The 16,227-nt window shown below is 39.2% G+C and overlaps 1 protein-coding gene across 1 annotated transcript; it reads right to left on the bottom strand.

Moving 5' to 3' along the window:
- Positions 1-1,423: 1,423 nt before the first annotated feature.
- Positions 1,424-16,190, bottom strand: NOC3L (NOC3 like DNA replication regulator). Its single transcript, XM_035330083.1, has 21 exons — positions 16,038-16,190; positions 15,015-15,222; positions 14,482-14,608; positions 12,757-12,914; positions 12,577-12,633; positions 11,352-11,482; positions 10,512-10,673; positions 9,753-9,846; positions 9,371-9,546; positions 9,037-9,165; positions 8,418-8,549; positions 7,931-8,011; positions 7,530-7,630; positions 7,011-7,083; positions 6,870-6,933; positions 6,707-6,778; positions 5,566-5,747; positions 5,206-5,334; positions 4,472-4,569; positions 3,587-3,671; positions 1,424-1,770 (listed from the first exon to the last, which is right to left on the bottom strand). Exons 1-21 carry the CDS (start codon positions 16,188-16,190, stop codon positions 1,651-1,653), a joined length of 2,532 nt encoding a protein of 843 aa, XP_035185974.1. The 3' UTR covers positions 1,424-1,650.
- Between the last annotated feature and the right edge of the window lie 37 nt (positions 16,191-16,227).

Below are 16,227 nucleotides of genomic sequence, written 5' to 3'. Positions count from 1 at the left end.
CACTTCACATTACGTAGATCATATATGTCTGAAATTATAGTATCATACCGATAGTCTGCTGCAGGCTGAAAAGTAGCTTATGGCTTCCTATTCAGAAGAAACACCATGCTATATAGGAAGCCTGAGGACTGGTGGGGAATTACCTCTCCAGGGGAGTCTGAGGCTCAGGTTATCTGGGGTGCTTTTCTACCGTGGTGAAATGGACTCAGTGTTTCCCCAGTAGGCTGCTTTTTCTTCCTGTTTTCTACCGTCTCTGTGAAATAGCTTCAGTGACTCTATGAGCTAGCTAAGTTGGTGGTGCCTTCTTGGTCCAGTAAAACCCTGGTGGTACGACTTCACTGTGAAGTAGTTTGGAAGTGACTCAAGCTCAGAATCTGGCAGGTAAGGGTTCCTGGGTCCTACAGTTGTTTAATGTTGAGGATTTTGAGTACTTCCTTCACCTTGTCTGTTTTCAGTGAAATTACTTCCGTGGGTCCTAAGCTCCCTTTCCAGCCCTTAAAAATAAAATAATAATAAAAACAAAAACTCAGAAGCTCAAGAGCTTACAGGTAAACCTGACTTGGAAGAATGTTCTTAAGTATTTCCTAAGATTGAACTACAAACTGGGAGAAAAAGATGCCTTAATGGGAACTCAGATGATGTCTGGAGGTAAGTGGAAACAGGTTTGGAGAGATCCTGGTGGCATTATTGTTATTTTCACTAAGTGGAAATTGTGAGAATGTGCTCTCCATAGAGGAAATGCTGTTTTCTTCTGCAGCATTTTTTTCGGCAGACATGTCTGCCTGGGGGGCCCCCGGGGCAGACATGTCTGACCAACAGAATGGAATTAATTGAAAACCAATTATCATTCTTTACTTATTTAATATATATTACTTACTGTTTTGCAAAGCTAACATGCATCTGAAAATGGATTCTAAAACACCAGACAACAACTAATATTTGTGTAATGGTGAGAAAATTACTTCCAAGATTAAAAGACTTAAAATTCTTACCTTGAATTTATCCAGTATTCTTGATAGTGGTGATTTACTGAAGATACTGTTGTAGCGTTGCCAGTTGTGAGGATAGTGCAGAACTGGAACTGGGTAATCTCAATTTGCTAATAAATACTGAGGTTTCAGTGGAAGAAAACAACAAAACAAACACCAAAAGCAAAATCATTTCAAGATATGAAAAATGGTTAGGAGACATCAAAAGAAAAAGAGAAAAAAATGCAACATATATTCCAAATCTGCAGTTATCTTAAACATCAAAGAACTCAATAGTATGTTAAAGTTTCCAAGATATTTATTTATCAATATAACCCCGTGTTTTCTCAGAAACACATAGATGTACACTCTATTACAAAAAAATAGAAAGTATATAAACAAAAATACTATAATGCATGGTTTCAGACAATTTTAAAATGACTTGGTTTTGTATCTTTTTTTAATTACTGATGTGACTGTTCATTGCGGTTCTCAAGCCCTGAGAACAGGCTAGATGGTAACCTGGAACGGCCTCGTAACTGCAAAAACTGCCACTGTTTTTTTTTTGTTTTCTTGTATACTCAAAAGCCTACTTAAAATCGTTTAAAGATGAGTGGAAATTTCTTTCAACCAATCTTTCTCCATAATTAAGAAGCCAACTGAACATGATTGATAGATCCATTTATGACAATGATGATTCCTTTAAGTGTTTAGCAAAATCCAAATTTTTGTGAGTAACAGTCTTGCTGATGTGTTGTTGAAGCTCTTCACTTAGACACGATTCCTTTTTTGAGAACGTATCCTGAAAATTACAGAAGATTAGTTCCATTAATAAACAAAGTCAGTATAATGTTTTCAATGGGTATCTTTAATTATCAGTCCTGTTTCTCATGCCCTGGTCATCTCCTAGACCAGACCTGTAGAACTATCTGCATACTGAGGTCTGGCCTGCTGGTAAGTTTCACTTTGATAGCAAAGAAGTCTTATGTCCTGCAGTCCTTCAGATATTCATGGTTTTGGTGAGGATTTTTTTTTGTTGTTGTTGTAAACTGGTTTTTAGAAGAATACCTATTACACATAGCCACAGCTTCCAGCTCTGAAGCAGCTTACACGCTGCTCCTTTTCAAAAATAAGTAAATAAACACCTTACAAAAATAAACACCTTACAAAAATAAGTAAAGCATCTCTGATTGAAAGACTAGTGAAAGTGATAATACAAGCAGTAGATTGAGAATCTGAGAAGGAATGTCCTGACCCTGCTGCCTCAGGAGATTCCTTCCAGCTGGAGCCAGAGCTGGAAACCTCTGCACTTCCCTGGTGCTCAGATGAGGAAAGTCGCCCACATGATTTATAGCTCCCTATTAAAGTTTTAACGCTCACATAGCCAAGTAGTTCATGCACTCGAGGACAAATGAGATCCTCTCTTTAGTAGTGCAAAGAGAAAGAAAACTCCAATTTAGAGCTTCTGTGAGCCAGGGTAGGTGCTGACAGACAAGAGCAGTACGACAGAGAAAAATCTGCAGGACAGACAGGGTAAAACTTAGTTACTGCCAAAGTTTGTTAAATGAGTCAAACAGCCACAGAGCTGTTTGACTCAAACTAAAGCAACACAAACTAGTTTCCCAGGCATAACCATTATAACCATCTAAGTTATAATTATATATAACTATATATAACTATGATACTATATAACAGAGAGCTTGCTCTCTCTGTTATTTTCTTCCTTTGTTTCTGCCTTTATAAAGAGCTTATATCTTTCCTTACTCAAGTCCTACCCAATCTCTTTCTTATCTGCTGTTCCCAACCTTGTTCTAGCAGAACTGCTGATGTCCTAATAGGACAGACACATCAAGAAGTGATTATAAAAGGACAAAATAACTACATGCAGCTAAATTTTCAGAAGTTGCTTCTCTAAAATTGAAAAAAAAAAAGTGCTGAAGTCTTTAACTGATATTACTGAGTTAAAAACTGGAGGCACTGCCAAGGTTAATGGGTTATAATGTTTTCATTAGGAAGGAAGAGAATTGAGAATTAGTTATCTGTTGTTAACAGACACACCGCTCACTGAACATTTAATGGTGGTTGGCATGATCATCCAGTGCTGAAGATCTAAAAAGTGTTCACCCTTTCTCCTGTTCATACATTAGCTCCTTGTTCAAATTCGCACTTTAAAGCTACAGACTGACACTGACAAGGATCATTGTCCTACGTACTGCATCAAAGGCTCTGAGAACCCAGCTTTCCTGCCAACTATCAACACTGGGGAGACAGCTGTTGATTTTTTTTATTACTGCTTTTTAAACAAACATTAATTTATTGGTATGGCAACGGACAAGAAACCTGCACTGAACCACTCAAAGTGCAAAAGTTGAGTAAAACATACCACATGCAGCTTGCTACGCTAACTGATGTTATAGGATACGGAACTATTCATAGAGCTTTTGTTCCTTATTTTGTCGTCAGTGCTATCTTATGTTAAAAAATACTTGACTGAGAAAGTACACAAACCAGAAAGCCAAACTGAGAGTGCTAATGCCTGGGCACTACATAAAGAACCTGCAAATACTGGTTGTATTGGTACACCATATGGTCAAAAAAAGGACACGGAAAAACTGTACCTTTCTTCTGGGTGTTACTGATGGAACAGGAGGATTGAAGGTCATTCCTTTCATACTGTACGCCTCAAAAAGTTCTGTAGCTGGCCTATAGCAAAATCAGTTTCCACAGTGAAAGAAAAATGTCGTTAGATACACTTCCAAATACTATACCACCAAACCAAGAGCAGCTTGTCTCCCCATACCATTCATACCCTTCCTCCATGCTTTAAGTGAACTCCTCAGAGTAATGAACATCAATAGGAAACAAATGGAAGCCAACCACTGGGAAACAGAGTAAGTAAAATATGTCGCAAATATGCCATTTCCCAGAGCAAGGACCATTAGATGATGCATGCTGGTACCAGCTTCAAAACAAAAGGTAGTTCTTAACATAATGAGGTGTGGACTCATGGAAGCCATACCAAACAATGCTGTATTTGCAAAATGTGTACTTTGGTTCACAGGACATGGAACACTTTTGAAAAGTCAAAAAATCCAGGTATTTTGCACCATGGCAAGAAAGCATGCTGCACTTGGAGATTTGTACTCCTGTCACAGCCTGGCAACAAGCCTCAAAACATATTTTTTTTAAAAAAAAAAAGCAGACAATTTTCTGTACTAGGACAAGAACAAAAAGTGAGTTCTGAAGAACAGAACCTTTTAATTTTATGGATAATTAGTTTCAGGTGTTCCTTTAACATAGTGTGAGCAACTGCTTTGCTAGGGCATTATTTTTAAAAATAGAATCATAGAATGGTTTGTGTTGGAAGGGACCTTAAAGATCATCTAATTCCATCTAATGTCCCTGCAATGGGCAGGGACACCTCCCACCAGACCAGGTCGCCCAAAGCCCCATCCTGCCTGGCCTTAAATGCTTACAGAGATGGGAACCCTTTGACAGCTCACCTTCGGCTCAAATCAAGCGAAAGAGCTCTTGAGCCTTCATCTGGAGCTCCAACAGCAAGGTGAGCTGCAAATTTCTGCACTGTTGGATGATAGTGTCTCTGAAATAAAGGACAAAGAAGGCAAGTGAGTGAGGGATAAGGGGTAATGTATCTGCCCATGCATTCTCCCATTTATTTTGATTCCAGTAAGATGTGAGGCTCTGTTTTAGATAAAGAAACTGAGCACCCCAAAATCAGTGAGTTTCTAAGGTTAAGTGAATAAGAACTCCTAAGTCATATATTTATTCACTAATAGCTGTCATGCTGTGAGCAAAATTATCTGCAATTAATACAACTCCTTCTTCCAGTAGGCAGGAGAAAGGGCAGAGGAAACCCTCCCCGAGCCCTAAACAGTGCCTGGACTGACACACTGAGGTGTAAGCTGCTCTCTGCTAGAGCAACTAGGAAGGCTAGATCACCCGGGAACTTAACAGGTTGAAAAAGCTTCCAAAGGAGTCTTAGTAGGCAACCTGCTGTAAGATCCAGTGCGGTACTGTGTCAAACTAAACCCACAGGTGATGTGTGCCATCCTCTTTTGAGTTTGTTCCTTCCCTACACTATGGTGCAGCTGTTCCTCTCTGTAGGGAATAGGCTCGTGTGGGCCAGATTTGATTGATAAGCCTGAAGAGCTCTGTTCTCTGTATGTTGGCAGGCATGTACTGCTCATATTCCCAAATCAGGCAGCTACTCACTAACCTGTAGTAAATGCAGCTCCCACAGAGCTGTGTTCTGGGCGTTGCAATGCTCTGGTTCATCTAGTTCTGGGAGATAAACTCCACTGCCTTGAGATTCATTGTCTAGTAAGAGGTCCATCTTTGGGAATGTCTAGAACACAAAGAAACAGACTGAGTTGCGTATATTACACATCCAACTATAACACAGTTAACTGAAGTCCAGGATTCATTCCATGTTATTCAGCCATTAAGAACACACGTTTAGGGATGCTCTGTCTTCATCATTCTTGCTTAAGATGCTTCAAAATATTTTGCATAAAATCAGCTTGTCAAAAAATAGCTTTTAACCAGTAAGCTAAAAGTTCCACCAACTGAAACTTACTTGCATTAATACCCTGTTTGTTGCCAAGATCCCAACACTGGAGTTTGGAAGTACATGAAGAGCAAGTGTGGAAAGTCGCTTGAGGAAAGCGAGAGCTCGCTGCTGGGAAACTTGCTTTCTCCGCTTTGCAAGCATGACGTCCAGGCACTGGAGCACAATCTTTATGTCATCGTTGGTAGCGCCTCAAAAGCAGAATTTCATACAAGGAGTGAATAATCATGTCAAGAAACATAAAACTAAATATTCTGTTACTGACTGCAAAACTAAATATTCTGTTACTGAGAAATAAATAGCATGAAAGTCCAAAAGGTTCTAACACAGCACTAATGTGATACAGGCATAAATATTCACCCCTTTTCAGTAAAAATGGCTTTGAACAGAAAAAAAAATATCGTTGCTTCTGTGCTCCTTTCTAAAAAAACATTTATTCCATCAAGAAGTCTAAATAGCAGTTAGTGTTTTAACCCTACATGCACTCTTTGCATCATCTTTTATAAGTTGTTAAATGGTGCGCAGATGTGCACTTTTGCCCATCCAGAACAGTACAATTATTTTTTCTCAATCCTTCATCCTCGGTCAATACAAACTTGTGAAGCTCATTAAAATATGAATTCCGAACTTTATGAGTATCTTTTTTTATAACTATTCAGCCTCAGAATGATTAGAAATTTTAGATTAATTAGAAAATATTTAGAAAATCAGAAGATTTTAGAAAACAGAGTCTAAATTAGAAATTATTTTTTAAATATTAGAAAAATTAATAGATTTTTTTCTGTTAACAGAAAATATTAGAAAAAATAAAGATTTAAATTGCCAGTGAGAGAAAGAGCTATAAGGAAGTCAAAAAACTTAAGCTGAGGACAGGATAAATGCTTATCCAAGATCCCATACTCAGCATTCACTAATGAAATGACACGGTTAGAACCTGTTAACATGTATTGCAATAATAATTCTGGTATTTCTATTGCAGTAATGCAATGTGCAACTTGAGAAAAACTAGGTTAAAGACGACTGCACCCTTTTCAGAACTCAGGTATCTTAAAATAACTGTAGTTTGTTAACATCATATTAAGGTTATAATACCAAACAAGCAGAATAAACATTATGTAGTTAGACAACTCAAGTAAGAATCTGGAGTTACCTGCATGTAGGCTGAACAGCGTCTTGTAAAGATGTGTATAGAATTTCATTGGATCAATATTAAGAACATCACCTATCAACAAAATCCCAAATAAAAATGTTCACTCAATATATGAGATGATATTAAACTAAAGTATTTGTTTTTTTTTTAAAAGATCTCTTACCTTGACCAGAGAGTATATGAAAAGCACTGAGAATGCAATGAAGACTCTCCCGATAGCTTAAGTCCTAAGAATAAAAAATTCATTCAGTACCCAAAAGAAGCTAATTTTAAGAAAACTCTAAGAAAACGAAGCTCTACTTACCCCAGATGCAATGAGAGAATGAAGAACAATCAACAGGTCATCAAAAAACTCCACATTTAAGAGGTGGGCAAACCTTTAATCAAAGAGATATATTTTTAAGCTAGAGATACTTGCCTGTAAACTAAGCTCAAATCATTCTGACTTGCTAAAATCCACACCTTAAAAGCAGAGCTAAATCAAAGGCTGAACATCTGTCATCTTCCCGTACGCAGACAATTCAGCCCCCAACTGCTAATCACAGCTCCTCGATAGCACTAGAGACATGCTCAGGTTCTTTAGGAAGTAATCAGACAAAATGAGGCAATCACATCCTACCCTGCTGGGTTTACATCACATCAGTGCTGTTGTGACAATTTCACATCACATTGAAATGTTTTTAGGAGAGGTTGAGTATTTCAGCATAGAAGAATTCCAACATATTCAACAGAGACAGTCTTCTCTCACTGCTTAGGAGAGAAGTCCTTTAAGCACCTTATGCCTTTTCTAACCCATACAGAAGAAGCTGGATTTGGTTCTTACTTTGCAAGACCTTCTAGCACAGCTGGCAAAAGTGGAGACTTCTGAGCTTTCTTCAAGATTCTGAAGTATGTTAGAAATACAACGTTCAAGGTTTCTGTGTGCTGATGGAAAGAAAACAAAATAAGAATGAAAAATAAGGCATGAAAAACAGACATCTCTAGTTCACTTAAAATTCCACTGAAAATGCACATAGTACTATTGTACTCTGTTCCTGGGTACACTGAAAAGGCTCTGCTTACTAAAATCTTGACCTCTGGCACAGGCAAAATGTCTGTAAGCTGTCAACGTTATCTAGAGGTGTGGAATGCTGACAGTCTGGGATGAAGGGGAGACTCTTGGTTACAAAGGGATTAGGAGAACCTACTTTGCAAAAATAGGAAAATAATTTCTACATTACTCACCAGCTTCAGTTTCTTTTCTTTACTTTCTGAAGCTTCTGCTTCCAAGAGTTCTCTTTCCAGCTTCTCTTCTGCTTTTTTCCACTGAAAACATAAAGTTGATTTTAAGTAAACAAACCTTCCAATAGACTAAATGTTTCCAACCAGCCTGGATATTCAGGTTCCAAGAACACCCAGCAAACAAATCTTCCATGCTTGGTGAGTACTTAAGTCATCCTGTGATGTCACAGGATAACCAACCAATATTCCTTCACAACAGAAATGTCCGATTGAATGTATTATCAACACCCCAAAGACAACACAAGGAAGAGAACAAAATTAGGAAGATAATTAAATTCCCTGTAGAACCTCGTAAATGTTTCCAGTGTAATGCAAACACTAATTGCTAATGCTGAGAGTTAACAAGAGCAGAAGGAGAAGCACAATTATTGTTAGAACAAATTCCTACATAAAGCCATTGAAGTAGAGCGTGAGAAAGCACGAGCCATACCTTTCTCTGCATTCTTGAAAGATTTTTTCTTTTCTCTTTGTAAGTCATAAACTTTTTCTTTGGTGCAATGTCTTCAGAATCTTTCTTTAATTCTACTTCCTTAATTCTTAAGTGAAGAAAAACTTTTAACACCTATAGTAAAAATAAAATAAAATAAAATAAAATAAAATAAAATAAAATAAAATAAAATAAAATAAAATAAAAAGTAATCCACAACAAAGGAATGGAGAAGTTAAGAAATCCATACCAGCTAGTGGGCTTTGCTAGTCACATTCTTCTGTTTACACCCCTCATATTCCTTCCCATTTGTATCACTCATCTCTGTTCCCAGTTCATTCCCCAGCAATGTTAATTTCTGTCCATTCCTCCACTTGCCTTGCACTTCAAGTCTTCCTGCTTGATTTAATCTATGTCTCTGCTCTTTTCCTCCCAGTGTCTTTCCCCAGCCCCGTATCTCTAACCCCTTCTGGCTCAGACCACTCCTAATCTTCCTCTGTGTTCTGGCAGAATGGTGAAATTCTGCTTGTCCGTAGCCAGCAGCTGCACTACTTCTAACTTTCAGATTTTTTTTAAACCACTGACAGAAGAAAATTGTGGAATACAACATAAAGACTCTTACTTCAGGTCTGACGTTGTAATTTCTACCCTTCACAAGGCCAGAAACGACCTTAACCACACCGAGTGAAGCAAAGCCCAACTTGTCTTGTTTGAAGAGCTTCTGAACTGCCTCACAGCACAATTCAGAAATCTGAAAGGTCAATTCAAATTTTTCTATTAAGTCAAATCCATGACAACAGGTAACTGCTAATACTGATGCTATTTGCTAATCAGAAAGTGGGTGCAGCCTGTAAAACAGTGAAAAGATATGGCCACAAGATGTGGAATAAAGCTCAGAAATAAATTATTTTTTCAAGCAAAACAAGAACTCTTCTCCCAGTCAGAAAATCACTTACTGTTTTTGATGTATCATTCATCAGTGGAACAATGAGAACAATGATGTTATTGTGGAAGTTGAAGTGGGGTACGGCCACAAGCAGCTCACACAGACACTTCACTGCAATCTCTGCTAAACCTTTATACGCTTTTAATGAGATGACATTGCTTTTCTTCAACTTTCTTTGCTTCCAATCTGCACAAAACAACATTTTTAGTAATTACTGTTCAAAATGTAGGGGATCTTCTACATATTCACATTTTTAGTTACTGTAGGCATTTTTACATTACACAACATTCTACTTGCATGAAAGACAGGTGTGGTTCGCATTCAGAGGAGGAAACTGTGATGCTGAAAACAATTTTGCATTTACTTCAAAAAATGGGAAGTCTCGACTGTACCTTTAATAGTTTGTTCCAGATTTTCCAAGTAAAATTTATACTGGCTTACAAGGCCTTCTTCAAATTCTCTCAGTTTCTGAGTTTCTTTTTTAACCTGTAAGCAAAACAGAAGTGAAATTTTGTTTGGAGAGCTGAAGACTGAAATTAGCCAATGGTGGATTAAAAAAAAAGTATCAGATAGCTATTAAGTTATTTTCTTCTTAGGTACAGGCATTCCTGGAAATGTATTAAAAATAAAATATTTCTATGGATATTCTTCTTGTACTCAGAGGGCCAACTATGATTATTTCATTTATAGTGACTAAAGTGAAATTTGGAACAAGATGTTATTTTAGAGCCATGACTAAGCCACACTGCCTATATTCAAAACACCTAAAAAAAAAACTGCTTACAAGCACCAGAAAACAAATTATTCCAAATTTGTTCAGCAAATTATGAACACATTTCACAGAAATCTGTGCCAGCGAGGTGACAATGCTGTCTAATTCGCTTTTTTTCCAGCTCCCTCAGTGTGACACAGAGCACTTATTCCAAGGTATGTCCAAGGAAGTCGCCCAGGTTTGGTATACTAAATGTATAATATTATTTTTCTCCATTACCATCAGAATGTCACCTGGTTATCAAAGGAGGTCTATAAGAATTATAGGTTCAAAACAAACACCCCAGAAATGTCACAGTTTCTTAATTTCCTTAAGTACTTGTGCATTTGTCACCTTCTGCTCAAAACCCTAAAAACAATAGAAAAACTTGGTAATTCACCTTAGTAGCCTTTTCTGCTTCAGTCAGAGGCCGAATTTTGTAAGAAGGCACAATATCTTTGAATATCTCCATCAGAGAAACCATGACCAACTTCCGAACAATCACAGCCACGTTAGGATCCTGTTCCATCAGCATGGCACGCAATTCCTTCACCTTTTTAATCTGATTAAAAAAAAGAGGCTGATGAAATCAGCTAGAAATCACCCTTTAAACCAATTTACAACTACAATGTACACTTCAGCAAGCTTGCCACAGGAAATGTGCCTCATTTTTAAACACTGGAAAACGAAGAGCAATCAACTGAGTAGCTACTCAGACTGTACTTAGCACTGCATAAGGAACCAAAAAATGCTAGATAACCCACTGAAGTAGGTAATTTGGGAATGCAGTAGTTTGAGAATTTCAAACTATTATGCCATTACAAGCTTAAATAGAATTATGGCAAATTACTTGCATATACTGAGACACTCAGAACATCTATATACAACCCTGAAATCCGAGCTGAAATAGGGGTTATGCTTAAGGAACAACATAGTTTGGATAGGAAATACCACAGACATTATTAAACCTATACCCACTAGTATTTAGGATCACATGACTCATGAATAGAGCAAATACAGTTACCTGGACCTTCACTTGCTTCAAATCCTTTGTACCAACTTACAGCAATGCTTTCACTGTTTGCAGTCCTCTGCGAGCAATGCAACACCAACATTTTCCCTCATTATACTGATGCATTTTTCCACTTTCACTATTACTTGGTCACTTGCGATCTTTATCTGTTGACTTACAGCACAACACAGGCATACATACGTGCGTGTTAAGTAAAAGTTTACCTACATTGTTTTCTGGGTCAGAGAGAATGGCAGATGCTATGGCAGCAATGTGCATCTTCCTTTCCTGCAGCTTTATTTTCCTTTGAGCAGCCATTTCCTCAGGAGTGAGAACAGGCAGGGGTTCTTCACTGAAGTCTAGCACAGTATGTAAGAGTTAAAAAGAAGGATCACTGGGGAAGCCACTAACAAATCCCATATTGCAAACTACAGTTCTAGATACTGCTCTTCAGAGGGGCTATAACCCCCATGCAACAATACCACATGCAGTTCCATGCTAAAGGCAGTTTTAAGAATGACTTCTAGAGCGTGCAGTAACCCAGAGCTCAATTCTTCTTCCACTTCTCAACCTTATGCATGCAAAAAGAAATGGACCAAATCTTTTTGAATCTGTAAATATTATTCCCCATGTACAGTGATAACATATAAACTCAGCATACGATCGCAACTCTGCCGAGAAACTGCAATGCCCTGCAATCTGCAGGAAATTTTTCAACAATCACTTTTTCTTTTTAAAATACAATTGTTATTTGCACTGACTATTTGCTATGACTATGTCCTTCCTCAACTTCACATTACCTTTAAAGAATAACAACCCAGAAGTAGTTCTGCAACTGTTACTTGAATATGACTGTTACCTAGATAACAAACTGCAAACCAAAATCTGAATTTCCTGGTATCTTGATGTTTGACGTTAAATAAAAAAAATCCAAGGCAGTGTATTTTCAAAAAACTATGCAAGCCCACGGCCTGAACTGCATTTCAAAATGATCTCAGAAAAATCAATCCAGAACCACAGCATATATTTCTTAGGACTAAAATTTCCCTTCTCACTAAGATGACACAAGTTAATATAAATAACTTTATGTTAACATCATATTATAACAAATGTTATATTGTATATTGTTACTATATAATTACATGGGTAAATATTATAGGATTATATAATAAAATAATGATACTAGTTCCAGGTGAAAATCAAAATAATCTTAAAGAAAGAGCAGTTCTGAAGCCAGCTGTAGAGATCTGTTCCCTCAGGTCTTGGGATGCTAGCAGGTAAGAAAGCAAACTCTGACTTGCTCTTATGCTTTGGGTGTAACATGGTAATGAACATATTCAAAAACACCCTAAAAATCATTTAAATTAAAAATTCCTTTGGGAATGGCAATGGACTCTTCATATCTGTCAGTGATCTGGAAAAAGACGTATAAATAAATATGATACTTTATTACCCTCTGCTATGTCCGTTTCTTCCGCATCTTCTTCTTCATCTTCTTCAACATTGAGAACTGCAAAAAGAGAGTGTCTATGGTCAAGCATCTGATAAACACTGTGGAATTTTGAAAAAATAAATATTTTGATTTTATTTTGAATATTTTGTAAATACTCTGATTCCAAAACCTAACTCTTACCTGGCTTTTCCATGGTTTGGGGAATAATGCCACTTTTGTCTTTGATGGGGAGAAGATGGATAAGTTCTTTTTCTGGTTCTGTCTTCATGCGTCTTGGCATCTTCTCGTATTTTTCAATTACACTTTCATGTTTTCGTTTCTTGACGTGAACAGGTTCACTGGAAAATACAAGGTAAACTAATCACTTAACCATCTAATTAGAGATGAACCACGTATGACGGTATACTAGCTGGATTAAGCATCCAGACCTAAAAGAACAAATAATGGCTGATCATATTGGAATCAATAACAAGTGGAATGTTCAAGTGTATTCATTGTGGCAGCACCAGTCACCACTCAATCAAACGACGTTATTATGGATCTACATAGAATCTTTGAATTCAGGATAATACAGTACTTCCCATCCTTTTTTTTAGAGGAAATTAAAATGTGCAATGAGCAAACACAAAATGAGATTTATTTAATCTAGCAAGTCAGCCAACTTACTTGGTGAATATTGAAACATTTGCACAAGTATAAACACACACACGTAAAATGCTTGCGTTGATTTTGAATTTACAAAAATGAATTAAAAGTTGTAACCTCTTATAGTGCAAGTACACCTATGAAGTGTGTTATCTGTTTATCTTATTCATAAGCTAAAAGCCAGGGATGATAAATCACATTCTCAAAGGGAGTCAACCAGTCATTTTTAATAGGAACACTGCTTTTAGTCTTTTTAGAGGCTGTGTTTCAACTATGGAACTGTGAAGGACTCTGAAAGCCCTGTACTCCAGAGACTGGTAGGCTTCAGAAAGGAAATTCACTTGTATCCAGAGTAATTGTATATCACACGGCCACCCTACACATGCATTGTAAGGTCAGCACCAGGCTCAGCTTTGCTGTCCCTGCGCAGATCAAACATTTCCTATATGCTCAAAGCCTACTAAACAAGCACAGCAACTTTACACCTGTGACTGATCTGTTCCGCATGCAGAAAATACAGCTCTTTTGAAAGTGAGGGAAATTCTCGGACACACCAGAGATTTGGAAAACCTATTGCTAGCTGATGTTTTCTGAGATGGCACAGCTCACATTCATGTAGCCGTAAGGTACTCAGGGGACCCTTCAAGTATGGAAACGGTGGACAAATCAGATGAAGTTTGCAAAAGTAAACATCGTTCAGAAACATAATTTCTGCCTTAAAATATGAAAAAAAAAAAAAAAAAAAACTGAAGAGGAGTAAGTAAAACAAAGTTACAAAACAGAAGCTATCAGGATATTAGCACAGCCTCTCTCTCAGCTAGGCCAGACTGCTGTTTTATCTGCCTCCCTCCCCCTGGGCTTTCCACTGCATGAGCAGCTAAGCTGGCATAGCTGAGGCTCGCTGAAAAGTTAGCCCTGAGTAGTTCTGCCATGAAGGACTACACCAGCAAGCAAGGAGGACTGGGGCCCTGGTGTACAGATTGTATTTTTTTTTTCAGTTTGAGGCATGATACTTCTCTTGGAGTCAGGGATCTCACAGGAGTGAACACTGCAGAAACAGCATCCTGAAGGTCAGGCAGACCAGGCAAATGTACTGATATACATCACTACATGAACACGGAATGTACCAACAAAGGAAACACTAAATGAACTGCAAAGGAACACCAGAATGAAAGTGACCTCTTCGTAAATGTGCTACATTGCATGTTAATCCAACAAAGTTGAATTACTACAAAAAGCTGACAACACAATAATACTCACGTAGAAGAAATATCTCTGGTTAAAAAGGATGCTTTTTGAGCCAAATCTTCCATTAATTTCAAGTCATCTTCATCCATCATGTCCAACGGAAGCGCATCATCTTCCTCTTCTTCTTCCCTTTTTTCTGCTGTTTCAGAAACGATGGGTACAAACTCAGATCCTGTACATACACTCACACTTGAAAACCTCATGCTACCTACACCTGAAAGACCATTTTACACCTTACTTCAACTTTGATCTCCTAACCTTCACGCACACATTCATGATTCCCCAGAAAATTGCCCCTTTTTTTGTGAGATTCAGTAATGATTAGAGCAAACACATTTCTACCATCTCCAACTGCCAGATCTTGTTGTCAGAATGGCTGAATTTTCCACAACCCACATTTCTTTCCTTTAAACAAAAACAGCAAGTATTTGTGCACAGTAAATGAAACGTCCTTTTCTTGAAACAATTTTACAATGTAAACCAGCAGGATATTGGTAACACACGCACCTTTTGTTTGCAGAAACAAGTTTGAGCAAAACACTTACCAACATGTTTTTTCTTGTATTCCTCCAATGGAAAAGGCTTTCTACAGACAGCATCTCTGACAGCCTGCCTAAGTTTCTTTTGTTCTTTTCGATACTTCTTAGCAGCACTCTGCTGCTTGTACTGCTTATTCTTTAACTTATTGTCAAGTTTTAGTTTACTAGTTCTCAGTAACTTGCGAAAGCTTGGAACTCGCTTTGTGTTTTTTCTCTAGGAAACAAAAAGAAAACTACACGTAACTGACACGCTCAGGTCACAGCCTTTGTGAAATTTAATGTTGTTAGTTCAGATCTCATTAAGTTTGTACTTCTATCAGTGCTGAATAAGTTGTTTCTTTCAAACGGTATCATCGGTTAGCTCCAAATTTACCTGAACTGTATTAAATAAACGGTAAGAGAGGCATGAAGAACATTTTATGGAACCAATCGTTGACAACTCCCAAGCCCCGTGCCCATCCACGTTCAGTCACAAAACAGACACGAACACTCAAAGCACGGTAAATAACCTGCTCGGGCACAGTTCTCCGCCCCACGTGCTCCCAAGCACCCTGCCTCCTTTCTCCACCGCAGTCGGGCCCGGGGCTCCTGTCAGAGGAGGGCTACAGCTCTGGCCAGCGTCCTGCTGCAGCACAGGGCCCTGCCTGGGTGCCACCGCGGTCACAAGGGCCCCAAGCCCCGATGGAGGCGGGCGGCCCCGCCTCAGACCGCTGCGGGTGGCTGGAGGGAAAGGGGCAGCGCCGAGGGGCACGGTCAGTGGGCTCCGGGACGTCTGCACCTTCCCCTTCCAGAGCTGAGCACTTGGGGCTGCAGGGACGGGGGCAGCGCGGCCGCGGCCCCTGCCCGGCTCGGCAGCTTCTCCCTTCCTCCCTCCGCGCCTCAGCCCGGGCAGCCCCGCTCCGTGATGCTCCTGGCGGTTCGGGGCTGCCCGCCCCGCTCCTCCACAGGCCCACAGCGCCCCGGGGTACCCGGGGAGAGCGGCCCCCGCCCCGCTCCACCATCCCGCCCCACAGGCCCGCGGCCTCCTACCGGCTTCATGGCGGCGCCCCGGCGCGTGCGGTACCCGCAACGGAAGCTTCGGGCGGAGGCGGGGCCTCCTCCCGGCCCCCAGCTCCTCCCCGCCCCCGGCTCCTCCCGGCCCCCTGAGGAGAGGCAGGGCAGCCGGCGTAGCTGCGCCGCCATTCCTCATGAGTAAACGGGGCATGAAAATGAGAACATG

Source organism: Oxyura jamaicensis, chromosome 6, assembly GCF_011077185.1.
Source record: "Oxyura jamaicensis isolate SHBP4307 breed ruddy duck chromosome 6, BPBGC_Ojam_1.0, whole genome shotgun sequence".
Taxonomy (NCBI): Eukaryota; Metazoa; Chordata; class Aves; order Anseriformes; family Anatidae; genus Oxyura; species Oxyura jamaicensis.
Note: the sequence above shows the minus strand (reverse complement) of the source record. Positions and strands in the feature narration are given on the sequence as shown.

What these genes read in the sequence shown, in the direction of transcription:
- NOC3L (XM_035330083.1), bottom strand. Translation starts at nt 16,190, where the DNA reads ATGGCGGCGCAGCTACGCCGGCTGCCCTGCCTCTCCTCAGGGGGCCGG. An exon ending in ATACAAGAAAAAACATGTTG is followed by an intron (nt 14,609 to 15,014) that starts GTAAGTGTTTTG and finishes TTTCTGAAACAG; the next exon opens with CAGAAAAAAGGGAAGAAGAA. An exon ending in TCGCTTGATTTGAGCCGAAG is followed by an intron (nt 3,672 to 4,471) that starts GTGAGCTGTCAA and finishes ATTTTGCTATAG; the next exon opens with GCCAGCTACAGAACTTTTTG.